Source organism: Heliangelus exortis, chromosome 16, assembly GCF_036169615.1.
Source record: "Heliangelus exortis chromosome 16, bHelExo1.hap1, whole genome shotgun sequence".
Classification (NCBI taxonomy): Eukaryota; Metazoa; Chordata; class Aves; order Apodiformes; family Trochilidae; genus Heliangelus; species Heliangelus exortis.
In genome coordinates this window covers 2,178,579-2,193,042 of record NC_092437.1, presented here as the reverse complement: position 1 = coordinate 2,193,042, position 14,464 = coordinate 2,178,579, and the positions used below count along the sequence as shown (strand labels likewise).

At 63.0% G+C, this 14,464-nt stretch overlaps 2 protein-coding genes across 5 annotated transcripts; one reads left to right on the top strand and one right to left on the bottom strand.

Moving 5' to 3' along the window:
- Positions 1–1,985: 1,985 nt before the first annotated feature.
- On the bottom strand, positions 1,986–7,235 carry SOX12 (SRY-box transcription factor 12). Its single transcript, XM_071759875.1, has one exon. The coding sequence runs from the start codon at positions 6,052–6,054 to the stop codon at positions 5,182–5,184; it is 873 nt and encodes a 290-aa protein (XP_071615976.1). The 5' UTR covers positions 6,055–7,235; the 3' UTR covers positions 1,986–5,181.
- A 210-nt stretch (positions 7,236–7,445) lies between these two features.
- On the top strand, positions 7,446–14,460 carry C16H20orf96 (chromosome 16 C20orf96 homolog). Of its 4 annotated transcripts, none has more exons than XM_071759513.1 (11): positions 7,446–7,880; positions 8,406–8,495; positions 8,705–8,810; positions 9,206–9,309; positions 9,813–9,971; positions 10,321–10,420; positions 10,730–10,887; positions 10,999–11,100; positions 11,932–12,015; positions 12,275–12,393; positions 14,289–14,460. In XM_071759513.1, the coding sequence occupies exons 1-11, from the start codon at positions 7,764–7,766 to the stop codon at positions 14,371–14,373; spliced, it is 1,224 nt and encodes a 407-aa protein (XP_071615614.1). In that variant the 5' UTR covers positions 7,446–7,763; the 3' UTR covers positions 14,374–14,460. The 4 variants fall into 4 exon arrangements, with proteins under 4 accessions (XP_071615614.1, XP_071615613.1, XP_071615616.1 ...); XM_071759512.1 differs by having other exon boundaries at positions 7,446–7,910; XM_071759515.1 differs by lacking the exon at positions 8,705–8,810.
- Positions 14,461–14,464: the final 4 nt, after the last annotated feature.

The following is a 14,464-nucleotide window of genomic DNA, read 5'->3' as shown; positions in this document are numbered from 1 at the left end:
GGAAGGAGGGGTGGTGGCAGGAGGGATGTGGCACTGCCAGGGGGCTGCTGGCTTGTGGGGACACGGCCACTGCATGTGTCCCCTCTCCTGCCCTGATCCAGATGGGTAGGATTGTCCAGGGAGGGGCATGGCCATGGGAATTGCTCAGCTCTGGCCAGGGCCTGTGAGTGTGTGTGTGTGTGTGTGTGTGTGTGTGTGTGTGTGTGTGTGAGAATGAGTGTGAGTGTGTGTGTGTGTGTGTGTGTGTGTGTGTGTGTGAGAATGAGTGTGAATGAGTTTGTGTGTGAATGAGTGTGTGTGGTGGCCAGGCTGTGTGCAGGGAGTGCTGTGTTGGGGGGGCTCTGGGGTGGGGGGTGCTGTGTGGTGGGGGGTGCTGTGTGGTGGGTGCTGTGTGTGCTATTGTCAGCCCGAGCAGGGGGGATGGGGCTCAGGACCCTTTCTGCTCCAGCTGCAGCTCTGAACAAAGCCCCAGCACCAGAGGGGCCTCACGGGGGGAGCCCAGTGCCAGCAGCAGGGACTGTCCCCAGCACAGCCCCAGCCAGGCTGTCCCCAGGGATGGGCCTTTCCCTCCACCCCTTCTCACAGGCAGGGGGCTGGGGGTCCCCTCCTGGTGCTGCTGGGGTTTGGGGGGGGGCTCTGCTCCCCCTGCTGCCCTCATCCTGCCTCCCCACCGTGTCCCCACCCCTGCCTGCTCCCCACTTACCTGGGAGGGGGCAGAGGCCTTAGAACATCCCTCCCCGTTCGGGTCCCCTCTCCGGTCCCTCCGTTGTCCCCGTGGCTGGGAGGGATCCCCCAGCACCAGACACGGAGCACCGGTGAGGCCAGGAGAGCAGCGGTGGTGGCCAGCACGCCCACATGGGGACCAGCCCAGCCCCACGGGCCTCCCCACTCCTCCATGGGGGTCACTGCAGCACGGCCACCCCCCTGGGGACAGCCCGGTCCCCAGCATCACCCAGGGCAGGAGGGGCTGGCGGTACCTGGGGATGCTCTGGGCTGCCCTTGTTGTCATGGCAACAGCTGCGGGTGGGGTGGGTGGGTGGGTGGGGTGATGTGACGCAAGCAGTGCGTGTCACCCGTGCCCCCCCCCACCCCAGGCCCTCCTGTGGGGCCGGATCAGCCCCCTTCAATCCCCCCACACACACACAGTCCCACCCCTAGCACAGGCGTGAACAGAGCACACACAGGCACTGAGCAGCCCCAGCACAGGCTGTGCACACACACACACTGTGCACAAACACACTGTGCACACACACACACTGTGCACAAACACACTGTGCACACACACACACTGTGCACACACACACACACACACACTGTGCTCACACACACTGTGCGCACACACACTGTGCGCACACACACTGTGCGCACACACACTGTGCACACACACACTGTGCGCACACACTGTGCACACACACACTGTGCACACACACACTGTGCACACACACACTGTGCGCACACACACTGTGCGCACACACACTGTGCACACACACACTGTGCGCACACACTGTGCACACACACACTGTGCACACACACACTGTGCGCACACACACTGTGCACACACACACTGTGCACACACACACTGTGCACACACACACTGTGCGCACACACGCACATACTGTGAACACTGCACACACACACACACTGTGCTCCACACACTGCACACACACACACACACACACACACACACACACGTCTGCACCCCCCTCCCCAGGGGACACCCAGCCAGCTCCAGCAGACAAGGGCAAACCTCAAACCCCCCGTGGGGCACAGACAGGGTGGGACCCCATGGGCTGGCCCGTGCCTGAGCCCAGAACCCCCTGGAAGCCCCATGTCCCCAAAGAGCCCCATGTCCCCAAAGCGCCCCATGTCCCCTGGGAGCCCCATGTCCCCAAAGAGCCCCATGTCCCCAAAGAGCCCCATGTCCCCAAAGAGCCCCATGCCCCCTGGGAGGAGCGGGGTGTTACAGGAGGAGCAGGAGCCACGGGCAGCAGACCAACACACTTTATTCCATAGTCACAACAGGCAGGAGAACCATCAGCCGAGCGGGAGCCGGTGGCACCACGCCCCCCGGGGCCGGGGGCTGCCCACCCCCCCTGGCTAACAGCCCCTTTCTCCAAGACAACAGCTACAGGAACCCTTCACTAACACGACACGACAGAGGTGACCCCGAACGCTGGCGCCCGTCCGCAGGCTGTGCCAGGACCCCGCCAGCTCTGGGGACTCCCGGCCCGCTCGGCCACCACCAGGGTGGCATCTTCCTGAGAGAGGTTTGGTTTATTTATTTTATTATTCACTTATTAATTATTATTATTATTATTATTCGCTTTGTCTCTATTGATGACGGGATGTGGCACGCACACACGCTCGCACACGCACGCCAGCCAGCACCGGGGAGGCGGGGGGCACAGCGGGACCTGGGGGAGGAGGGGGGGTGGGGGGCTACACGCTGGGGGGGGTCTCTAAGAACTACAACCACACGGCACAGAAAAATCCACCACTGTCCACAACAGTTCTCCCCCAACAAACACACCCAGCGAGTCTCGAGGAGGGGACGGGAGGGGGACGGGGCAGGAGGGACGGGGACGAAGCGGATGGTGTTGTGCTTGCAGCCAGGGTGAGGGGGGAGCCCTGGCTCTGGCTCCGGTTCTGGTGCTGACCCAGAACCTGCTCCTGAGGAAATGTTTCGCCTGATAGTCCGTGGAGGAAGCACCTCAACCCCATGGGTGACACACGGCACGAAGGGGACCCTGGGCCACGGCGTCCCTGCTGGGGAGAGGGGACATAGCCCCGAGCCGTGGGACGGGCAGAGCACCCGTGACGTGAGACCCTCACCGAGGCCTCAGGCCCTGCTGGTGCTTGGGGGCTTTGGTTCCCCCAGGACAGGGCAGCGGGTGCGGCCTCGGCACCTTTCCCAAGTGCTCCTGGCCACGGCGCGGGGCAAGGGCACGCCCTGAGAAGGCACCGAGGTGCTGGGTGAGATCTGTGCGCATCGCAGGACCCCCGGGACCCCCAAACCTGGAGGCGGGCTCAGGGGGTTCCTGACATGCGGCTGCCCGGGGGGTGGGAAGGCAGAGCCCCCCCCGAGACAGCAGCGAGGTGGGAGCAGGCTGCTGGTGTCACGGCTGGCCAGGCGTTTTATTTGGCTTTTCCACCTTGGGTGGGGTTGGGTCTGGTGGGGAACGGCCTGGGGGTGGGAGGAGACAGGGAGGGGGACACGCTCTATATAGGGAACACGTGTCGGATGCGTGGCACCCGCACCGGGGCAGCGAACGCGCTGCCGCCACACACACAGCTACGGCTACACACCGACACATCGACAATGCTGATGGCTCAGGGAGGGGCCGCCAGGGGACACCGAGGCCACCCGGGGCAGGGCTGGGGGTCACCTCTCTGCGAGGGGCCTGGGGACACACCCCACCCTGCGCCGCGGTGCCTGTCCCCAAGGCCGAGCCAAAGGGTCACTGGCACCAGGGCCAGGTCCCCCCCTCCGAGCTGCCCCAGGGGGTTGCTGGGGGATCCCGGGGGGGCGGGGGATGCTCTTCCTCTGGTCGTGGCTCCATCCAGCTCCACCGCAACGAGCAGGATAGGGCAGGTGCGACCAGAGGGATGGGCAGCCCCAAAACGGGGAAGCAGAGCCCTGGGGAGCGGGTGCCCTCTGCACCCCACTGCTTGGAAAGGGTCAGAGGGGCTCTGGGGATGCTGGGATCCAGGGCCACGGGGGGGGGGATTGGAGGCTGCTTCAAACACCCCCCTCTGCCCAGCCCCGTGCAGCTCCTCCAAGCACCGCCAGCTCGGGGTGCCCGCGGTCCCCGAGCGCGGTCCCGGCCCCCGCAGCAGCCACCGAGCCAGCACCGCAGCCACGTGCTCCCGGCAGCGGGAGGAGGCGGCTCATGGTAGGAAGGAGCCATTAGAAAAAGCAAATAAAATCCCGGCTCTCGGAGCAGCTGCGGCAAGGCTCGCCCACCGGGCAGCCCCTCGGCAGCGCTCTGCCGGGACACGGCTGCTCCTGGCACGGGGCGGCGGAGGAGCACCGGGCCGGAGCGTCACCCACAGCCCCGCCAGCACAGCTGCAGCTTCCACCCCCATTTGGGTGGTGTTAAAGCAGATTTCCCGTGGCGTCCCTTCCGGACACCCTGCCAGCTCCCAGCCGCGCTGGAAGCGTCGCCCGCCGCGGGCGGACACGGGGGGACCCGGCTCCACCGGCCAAGGTGAGCCAGCCCGGGGCAGGTCCCACACAGGCACCAGCTCCAAGGCTAAAATGGGAGCTGGGTGCTCCGGGAAGGGGGGGATCCCCTGGCAGGCTTTGGGGTGGCCCCGGGTACAGGCTGCCCCTGTGGCACTGCCAGTTCCACGCAACCCACCGCATGGCGGGAGGAACAAACACAGCTCCCGCAGCCACGTGCGGAACACGTGTGCTCAACTCCACTCTTCCCAAAGCCAGCAGTGAGGAGCACACACGGCAGGGAAAGACCCGGTCCCGTGGGACACCGAACCCGGGCACCCCAGAAAATGGGGCGTCCTGGGGGCTCCGCATGGCTCTGCCACTCCCCCGACACGTCACTGCCAGGGAACCCTCCCCAAGGGCTGCGAGGAGGGGGTGGAAATTGAAGCTGTGCTTTAAATGTAGTCAGAAAGCAAATGGAATCAGCCATTCCCTGAGGAATGGGGAGGAGGGGATGAGCACCAAGAGCCGGGCCAGCGTGGGTGCTCCTGCAGGCAGCAGGAACGCAGGCAGCGTCTGGCAGGGATGGGAATGGCTGGAGCAGCCATGGCAGCACCGCGGCGGCCAGAGCCGCAGGGGGAAGGGGCCCGGCCCTGACAATGAAAACCCGAGCAGAGGCTCGTGTTTCACGGGCAAAACACGGCGGCCGTGGGCAACCACGCGTGGCAAGGCGAGGGCCGGACAGACGGACGGGCGAGGAGTGGGCGTGTGCTGGGGGTAGGGTGAGCAGGGAGCTCTGCCTTCCAGGGCTGCAAGGCAAAATACCTGATTCCTGCATGTAAACAGCTGGTTTCGGTTCCTTTTTTTTTTTTTTCTTTTTTTCTTTTTTTTTTTTTTTCCTTTTTTCGTTTTTCTTTTTTTCTTTTTCCGTTATTTTTTTGTTTTGTTTTGTCTTGATATGACCTGATAGTGGGGAGGAGGAGGGGGGGAGGAAGAGCGTTACCTGTGGAGCGTGGGACTCAGTAGGTAAAGACCAAGTCCGAGATGCTGGACATGAGCCAGTCCCCTGCAATCATCTCTGTCACCTCGGGCGTGCAATAGTCCGGGAACTCGAAGTGTGAGGAGCCGCCCCGCGGGAAGGGGTCGTGGTCCTTGTCGAAGCCAGACCAGTCCAGGGTGCTGCAGGCAGCACCGGCGGGAGCTCGGCCGGGCAGGACCCCCAGCAGCTCTTCCTCCAGCTCCTCATCGGAGGAGCTGAAAGAGGAAGGAGGGGATGCGGCTGACATGGGAGAGGGGGACCCGCTCTCGGGGGACCTCTCCGGCTCAGGGCAGGTGGCAGCAGGACTCGGGGGCTCCGGGGGGCCGTGCTCCCCGGTGGGTGCGGGGTGCCAGGCTGCCGTGCCGGCGCAGTCCTCGGCGGCCACCTCCGGCGCGGGTTCCTCCGGGGCGTTGGGAGGCTTGGTGGGCTGCCGGCGGCTGGAGGGGACGCGTCCCAGCACCGAGGGCTTGATCTTCACCGGGAGGCGCGGGCGGGTGGCGCCGGCACCCCCCTTGCCCTTTTTCCGAGGCCGGTACTTGTAGTCGGGGTAGTCGGCCATGTGCTTGAGGCGCAGGCGCTCGGCTTCCTTGACGAAGGGGATCTTCTCGGAGTCGTGGAGGAGCTGCCAGCGCCGGCCCAGGCGCTTGGAGATCTCGGCGTTGTGCATGTCGGGCCACTGGTCCATGATCTTGCGGCGCTCATGCTGGGACCACACCATGAAGGCGTTCATCGGCCGCTTGATGTGCCCGCTCGGCGTCTTGCACCAGCCCGGTTCCGCATCGCGGGTCGGTAACGGGGCGCAGGGCTCCCGCCGAGCCTCCGCGCCCCGCCCCCGGGGGCTGCGCTGCACCATCCCGGTCACCGGGACCCCCCCCCCGCCGCCGCCGCCGCCTCCTCCTCCTCCTTCTCTTCCCCGCCCGCCGTTACGCGCCCCCCCGCGCCGCCCCCATTGTGCCGAGCGGGCGGCGGCGGGGCGGGGCAACGGGGGCCGCGACGGGGCCCGGGGGCGCACGGCGGGGGCGGCTCCGCCGGGGCGGCGGCTGCTGCGATGCTCCGGAAGAGACACGCGTCGGGCCCGCGGTCTCCGGTCGCGGGATGCTCCGCAGCCGTCCGGTGCGGGAATGTTCTGCACCGGCCAGGGGATGGCCGGGAACGCTCCGCCCCGGTTCGGGAATTCTCCGCGCCGGTCCGAAGATGCTCCGGGATGATCCGCACCTGCCCGAGGATCCTCCGGGATGCTCTGTGCCGAGATGGGGATGATCCGGGAATGCTCCGCAACGACCCGGGAACGCTCCGCTCCGGGGGATGTTCTGCACCGGCCCCGGAATGCTCCCGCTCGGGAACGCTCTGCTCTGTTCCGGTCCGGGGGTGCTCCGGGATGCTCCGCACCGCACCGCCCTGCCCCGCCCCGTTCTGGGGATGCTCCGCTCAGGGATGCTTCTCCCTGTTGAGTCGACGGATGCTCCAGTCGGGCGCGGTGTGGGAAGGTTGCGGGCTAGTGCGGGTCGAGGGGTGCGCGGAGAGTCGGTGCGGGCAGCCCGGGAGCCGCACGCCCCCCGGTGCCGCTCTTATAGCCGCCGCCGCCGCCCCGCCCCCGGTAAACACCGCCGCACCGGTTCTGTCAATGGGAGACACCGGCCCCCCCCATCCACCCATTGGCCGCAGGGCGGGGGGGATATCGGGCTCGGCCAATCGGAGGCCTCGGAGAGGGGTTGCTGGAGAGAATGGCGGGGGCACGCCCCGGTGCTCCCGGTACCCGCCCGGGGATGCTGCAACTACTGCCACTGCCCGCCACACCCCCGATCAGGGTATCCCGGTGTCCCCGCCCCTTGGCACCCTAGGAGACCGCACAACCCCCTGGGACCTGCGGCCCTGGGCACGGCTCTGCCCAGCCGGGACACCGAGCATCCCCCGGGGACGCTGCTCCTGGACCCCGCCCCTGCCGGTCCCCGGTCTCCCGGTCCCCCCGTGACAACCCCGTGCCGGGTCCGGATCTCCCAGCGCTCGGCACCTCGCGGCGTGATAAGGCCGCATGGACCCGTGTGTGTATCCCCTCCCTCCCCCTCACCCCACGGCGTCTCCCCGGGGCTCCCCCGGTGCCACGGACGCGGCCCCGGCCCCCGCGGCGCGGCGCCGAGCGGCCCCGCCCCGCCAGGCTCCGCCCCTCCCGCCGGGCCCCGCCCCCTCCTCCCTCCCGCCACCAATGGGGCGGCGGCGGCGGCGCTGTTGCCCCGGAGACCGCGGGCTGCCCGCCAGGGACCGCGCCCATTGGCTACTGCCGGGCCGCGCGGGCCCGCCGCAGGGCGCGCTCCCATTGGCTGCGCCCCCGCCCGCAGTTGCTGTGGTAACAACGGCCCGCGCGGGGCCCCCGGACAACCCCGGTACCGCGGCCCGGTCTGGTACCGCGGCCCGGCCCGCCCGGGGCCGGGAGGACACCGCACATCACCCTCTGCCGTTCCCCCATCGCTCTGGGCAGCCCGGGGCCTGTCCGAGCCCTGTTGCTGCCCGCTGTTACCGAAGGTTATACCCGGTACCGGGCTACACCCCCCAGGCAGCTCCCGTATGACACGGGCACCACGCACCTCCCCGGTGGATTCCATCCCGGGATGTCGGTCCCCCGTGCATCCCTCCCCGGTGGATCCCGTCCCAGTGTATCCCGTCCCGGTGGACCCCATCCCAGTATATCCCATTCCGGTGGACCCCATCCCAGTATAGCCCATCCCGGTGGATCCCGTCCCGTCGGGGTCCCGCCGTGCGGGGCCGGCAGGGGCCGGCAGGGGGCGCCATTCCCGCCGGTCACCGAACCCGCCGGCTGTTGCCATGGCGACGGGCCGGGAGAGCGGGACGCGGGGCACGGGGGGATCCCCGGGGGCGGGAGGGTGGTGAGGGGACATGCGGGGCGGGGGAGAGCCCCGGGGGGCCATGGGGTACGGGAGATCTCCAGGGGACCGTGGGGTACGGGGGCTTCCCCGGGGGGCAGGGGGCGGGGGCGCCCGTGGAGCAGGGCGGATTCCCAGGGGGGATCCAAAGGAGAGGGTCGGGGGGGGTTCCCCAGAGGGGACAGGCAGGAGGGCACCCATAGGGGCGGGGATGGGGGTCCCTACGGGGGCTTCCCCGTGGGCAGGGGCTGGGTGGAGTTGGGGGTCACTGGGGGGCCGTAGCCCAGGGGTGTCACTGCCTCCCTGCCTGACTTTGCCCCCCCAGAGCCTTCCCGTGGGGCGCAGCCTCCTCCCGGGGGTTGTGGTGCTCCCTTCCGAGAGGGACCCGAGTGCCACGGAGGAGATGGAGCGAGCAGTGAGTCCCCTGTCCCCTGGGCTTTGTGGCACTGGCAGCTCTGTGGTGACAAACGCAGCGGCTCCCAAAAAACACCCCTGGGACTTGCTGCTGGTGCTGGGCACCGGGGGACACCCGGGAGCCCCACGGGGGTCACGGCAGAGAGGTCTCAGCCCACGAACCTCTCCTGACTCCCCGGCTTTCCCACGCTGCTGTCGTGCTGAGCTTAGGATGGCAGCAAGCGGCAGAAGGCAGATCCGGAGGGAAGGAAAGGTCCGTCCCGCGGGGACATCACCGATGGGGACGAGAAGAAGGACGGGAAGAGGAACGAGCCAGGTCGGGAGAGATTCCCACATCCCCCCCTGCTCCCCCTGCCCTCTGCTCCTGCCTGAGCCCGGTGCTCGCTGCTGGGACACGGTCAGCAAAAGCCACAAAAAGAAGACGAGCCAGGGGGAAATGCTGAGAATAAAGAGGGAGAAGTAAAAATGCCCAAGGAGGGCTTTGTAGGCTCAGCTCTGGGAGCTGCTTCTGCTGGGGCTGCAGGAGGTTTGAATTCAGTCTCTTGGTTGTTCTTTTTACTCCCCTCAGCCCCGTGTGACGGGAGAGGGTTGATGTGGGACGTTGACACTGGGCTGGGAAATAAGGACAGGTCTCTTTCTTTTTTATTTTTTTTTATTTTTTTCCTTTCATCAGTTGCATTTAAGCTGAATAAACCCCCCCCTTGCCTTCAGAGCCACCGCCAGCCAAGGAGAAACACAAAAGTTCCACTCAGATGAAATTGAAGCTCAGGAAGGCTGAATTAGCTAAAAACTTGGAAGAGATTGAAATTATCATGGTAGGTGCCACAGGTATCCAGTGCTGGGATGTAGGTAGCAAATCCATACCCCAGCTGCCTTTCTGAAGGAAATTCTGTCGGGCTGACCCACTCCTGCCAAGTGGCAAGGGTTTAGTTATCAAGACACCAGAGGTAACTCTGCTGCTCCACTTGATACTGGTGAGATCTAACCTGGAGGTTGTCTGCCAAGAAAAATGAAGAAAAACCAAGAGAGTCCAGAGTGCAGCAGGGAGAGATGGGATCTGGGAAACGTAACCTGTTGGAAAAGATGGTTTGGATCAGATTTTCTCAGTCTAGCAAGGAGAAGGTGGTGGTGAAGGAGATGAGCACAGCTTTTGAGTAGGTGAAGGATGGTTCTGAATGACTGGGGATCCTGCAGCTGTATCCTGGGAGCTGGGAGCAGGGATGTGCTGGGTGGGGATGCCAGAGTCCTGGGGACAAGACAGCCCATGGCACGGGGGGCTGGTGGAATGGACGACATTTCAGTCCCCACATTCCTGCAGAACCTGAACAGCCTGAGGAAAGATGCCATCGAGGAGCTGAGGCAGCGTGGTGCCCGCCTGGCAGAGGCCAACAGCCATCTGGTGAGGGACATCCAGCAGACTGATGAGAGCATGGCCAGGGAAGCCAGGGCCCTGCTGCAGCAGTGTGAAGCACTCCAGGTGAGGCTTCAGGGCTGACCAACAGCTCAGCAGAAGGCAGAACCTCCCATTTCTCATCGGTGCTGGAGAAGAGTCAAGCGCTGCCCAGCCCCTTCCACCGCTGAACTGAGCAATCTGATGCCCAGGGATCAGTGAGCTGCTCTTGTTTTGATGTCCTGAGTGTAGCTGTCCTGAGCAGCTGCAGCCACCCTGTACCAGCCCAAATCCATCCCTCCATAAAGCTCTCGGATCCAGCTGGGTCCTGGGGCACTGATCTGCTCCCCAGAGCACTGGAGAGGGAGGTCAGGGATGAGCAGTCAGGAGGATGGTGCCAGAGCTCTGAGCAGTGGCTGGATTTGTGCCTGGGCAGAGGTCGAAGGCAAGGGTGCAGACCTCCCATCAGAACAAGCTGGATACAGCGAGGGCAGAGCTGCAGGAGATGGAAAAAACAATGGAAAAGAGTCTGGGAAGTGAGTAGCTCACTTTGGTTTACATCGTATGAGGTTGAAGACACCCTGTTGATCTTATGAATGTCAAACAATTCCCTTTATGAAAATGGATCATGTTTGTGTTTGGGGATATCTTCCCCTCAGCCTCTCGGAAGGGGAGCACCCTGTGACCCCTGGCAGCTGTTTCCAGCAGGATCTGGTCAAGCTGCTCTGAGTCAGACCCTTCCCACTCCCCTCCGGGTCTGGAATCTCCCAAGAGCTCAGGGAAACGCAGGATTCTGAAGCTTTGGAACGCCTGGGTTGAACTTTTCTGTGTTAACTTCCCATCAGAGCTCCAGCAGACTCTGGATGAAGTCACACTGAAGGCACAGGTTCTCCAGGATGAGCTCAGAGCCCTGCAGACCTACATGGACACTCAGTACCCTGCACAAGCTGCCCAGACAGAGCTGCTGCAGCACAGCATCCAGGGCCTGAAGGAGCAGCACCAGGTGCTGAGACCTCTCCTTCCCTGCAGCATCACCAGGGAGGAAGGAGAGGGAAAAGGGAGGAAGGAACCCCACGGGTGCCTTGCCTAATGCTCCTCTTGGTTCTGGGCTCAGGAGGAGAGAGACAAGATAGAAAAAATGGGGAAGCTCATCTTGGAGGAACTGGAAGAGAAGACACGGGTGGAACAAGAGGCCCTGATACAGAAAATTGTGGAGGTTTGTGGAGCTGATGTGAGATCCCAGCAAAGGGGGAACAGCTTCTGGGAGCTGGGAGAGAGGGCAGGGGCTGCCACACATCCCCGTTGGCAACAGCACGGGGCAGGCAGCACCCAAAGAGCAGCAAAGCATCTCTGCTCCCCTCCTGGGGCTCTCGGTCAGGGGGAAGCGTCGGGGGCCCCCGCTGAGGGGTGGAAACGCTCCGAGTCGCTCCTGAGTTTGCTGCCTGGAGGTGGTGACCCAGCACTCACCCTGCTTTTATGGTCCCTGTTTTATTACATTATTTAGGAAGCTGCTTCCCTAATTGGCTGTGACACGGCTGTGGCAGCGGTGTTTGTAATAAATTCATGAGGAAATTAAACCACGTGCAGCTCTGCCGAGCAGGGGCTGCTGCCCTTCTTCCCAAAATAGGAGGAACTCCTGGTGCCTGGGTCCTGCTGGGGTGATGTGCTCAGTGCTGCTCCTGGGTGAGCAGCTTGGGAGCACTAAGAAAATATTAATTACTGGCTGGATTTATGGGCTGCTCTGGTGCTGGGCCCCTTCACAGGTGAGTCTGTGAGCAGAGGTGTCCTAAGGAACCCCAGCAATGTTCCTGAGCTTTCCCTGGGAAACTGAAGTGGATCTCCCGAGTTCCTCAGCCTTGTTGCACAACGTGGTCACCGTGACAGTTTCCTGATAGAGCCAGAACCCAGACCTTGTTTGAGCAGAAATTATTTCCCTGAGGAGTGACACAGCCACGGTGGCACCCGGGGGTGGCAGTGCTCGGTGCTGGTGGTCACTGGGGAATTTCTGCAGCTGATTTTGTTCTCTTCACCCCCCCCCCCATCCCAGGAGACTTTGCTGCACCAGGACAGCCTGAAGCAGATGGTGATAAACAACCACATTCTGCAGTGTAAAATACTGAAGCAAAAGGAGGTGAGCGAGCTGGGGCAGGGCAGACCCAGCAGCCCTCAGCCCCTGCCCTGCAGGAGGGATTTGTCTGCCTCGGGGGGGAACTCTGCCTTCCCTGTGGCCTCTGAGGACAAACTGAGGACCAGCAGGTTTTTCAGGAAGCCTCTTAGGGGCTTACAGTCATGAGGGATGTTTTCTGACTCCGCTGTTTGCAAAACCTCTGAAGCTTTAAATCCTGCTTGTCTCGCAAAGTGGAGAACTCTTAGAAATGTAATTCATCCAGATTATTCAGGACCTGGAGGAAGAGGTTGGTGAGCTGAAGAGAAGCATCCAGACACTCCGCCAAGGTGTGAGAGACCCAAGAGAGGTGATCTTTGGTGATGTTCTTCTCCTCAGAGCAAGGTAAGGTTGGCCAGTGGGCATGCACAGCCCCTGCTCTGTGGCCCTGAGCTGACAGCCTCACCTTCCCACAGACATCACTGTTCAAACTACACCCGGCCCAGGGTGTAAACTCACAGTGACACTGGGGAGGATGACTGCAAGGTCTCGTGGTCTGGTCTAAAAGCATCAGGAACCAGCAGCAGCTCTTAAGCTGATCCTTGGTCACACCACATCCCTCCTCTGGGCTTCCCTCTGAGCAGCCTGCAAGGGGAGGTGGCAGCTGGGGACAGTCGGGACCCGCAGAGCTTGTCAAGGCCCTGTGCTGGCTGTGTCTTTATTGTTGTTTTCTCCTTGTAGTCTGTAAGGCTGCCCCCTGGCCCGTGGCAGCAGAGTCCTGCCCAGGACAGGGCAAATCACAAAACCCACAAATGATTCAGAGCCGCCTGCTGCCTCATGTACAAACCTGAGAGAAAATGGGTCAAATGTGTTTAAATCCCGAGAATGTGCATTTATTCCCAGCAGCTGCCTGGACAAATTGTTCTTGGCACAGAGATGAGTCGTTCCCTGCTGCAGGTGAAGCCCCTCAGCTCCTCCTGTGTGCGCGGGGCGGGATTTTCCATTAAAATATCATCCCTTGGGCTGAGCAGATGCTCGAGCAGCAAAGCTGAGCTGGTGCAGGTGACAGGAAGGGCTGGATCTCCTGCTCCAGGGCTTAGGTTGTAGCTGGAAGGCAGGTAGGGCTGGAGCCCTGGGGAGGCACAAGCAGGAGGGAAGCCTGGAACACGTCAGGAGGCTGTGGGGGGAGGTGGGTGGCTGCCTGATGGCTTAGTGCAACTTAAATTTTTTCCTATTAAAAAATGATAAAACAACAACAACAACAACCAAAAGAATTAATCAGCCTGGCCAGCTGGTGGAGCCGAGGTTACTGTGGGGCTGGGGTTATTGCAGGGGGCCAGGGTTACTGAGGGGGCTGAGGTTATTGCAGGGGGCTGGGAGGAGAGTTAAAAATAGCAGGAAGGCCCAAGTGGAAAGTTTCTGTAACATCACAAGTCAGGCATTCGGTGCTTACCCGCCCTGACAGGCAGCAGCCCGTGCCAGAGCCCTCTCCACCATCCCTCAGCCCTTTCCCACTGACCTCCCTGCAACTTTTCACACGGCTTCACCAACCCTTCGTTTTTCCGATTAACCCTTTGGTTCCAGACACTGGATTTTCTTCCTGAAAGAGTAAAACCAGACAGAAGCTGAGCTCGGCCTGGGAGCATCAGGGTGTGAAGGCACCCAGGGCTCCTGCTGGCCCTCCTCGTGTCCCTGTGTGGAGCTGGAGGAACCCACTGCCTGTCCCTTCCCATCTGCATTTTAGTTTCCCCTCATGAAAAAAGCCTCTTGCTCCAAGGATTCCAGGAGCAGCTTCCAGCCCTGCTCTGAGGGCACTCGGGATGCACAGTTTGTCCTGGGCTGTGACGGAGATGGATGAGCACAGATCTGAGCAAGCCCAGCTTGCTCTGCTTGTCCTTTCTCTGCGAGAAAGCAGATGTACCTGGCTGCTCTGCTGGCCTGCTCTGTTTGTCTTGTGGGACCGACAGTGAGGGGTGGGTAATGTCATTCCTGCTGCCTCTCGGAGCCCCGGGCTCTCTGGGAAGGCCAAGTCTGCCTTGCAGAGGGCTCGGGCACAAGGATGGGGTAAGAGGTGGCCGTGGAGCAGGGCTGGGGCTTGGAGCTGGTTTCTTGTGCCAGCAGAGAAGTTTGGGGCCGGGCCGGGCTGGAATAGTGCCGGGGTGCTCTGGAGGTCCGCTGGGCTCGGGTTTGGGAGGGGTTTTCCCACCCTGGCCACTCAGGAGCTTCTCCTCCTGCTCCTCACACCCAACCCACCGCAGCTCGTTCCCTCTCTTGCCTTCCCCCTCCTGTCTCTCTCCCAGGTGCCCGCCAGACCCCGAGGTGACCCTCAGCATCCCCAGGGAGGGGACGCATCCCCTCAGCCACCCCCCGGACAGCCTGGGCTGAGGTGCCGAGCTCCCAAGCCCCGCTTTCCCCTCGGCACTTCTCCAGCCGCGCTGGGGACCCGGTGCTGCAGTAAAGGTGTCACTGTCACCCC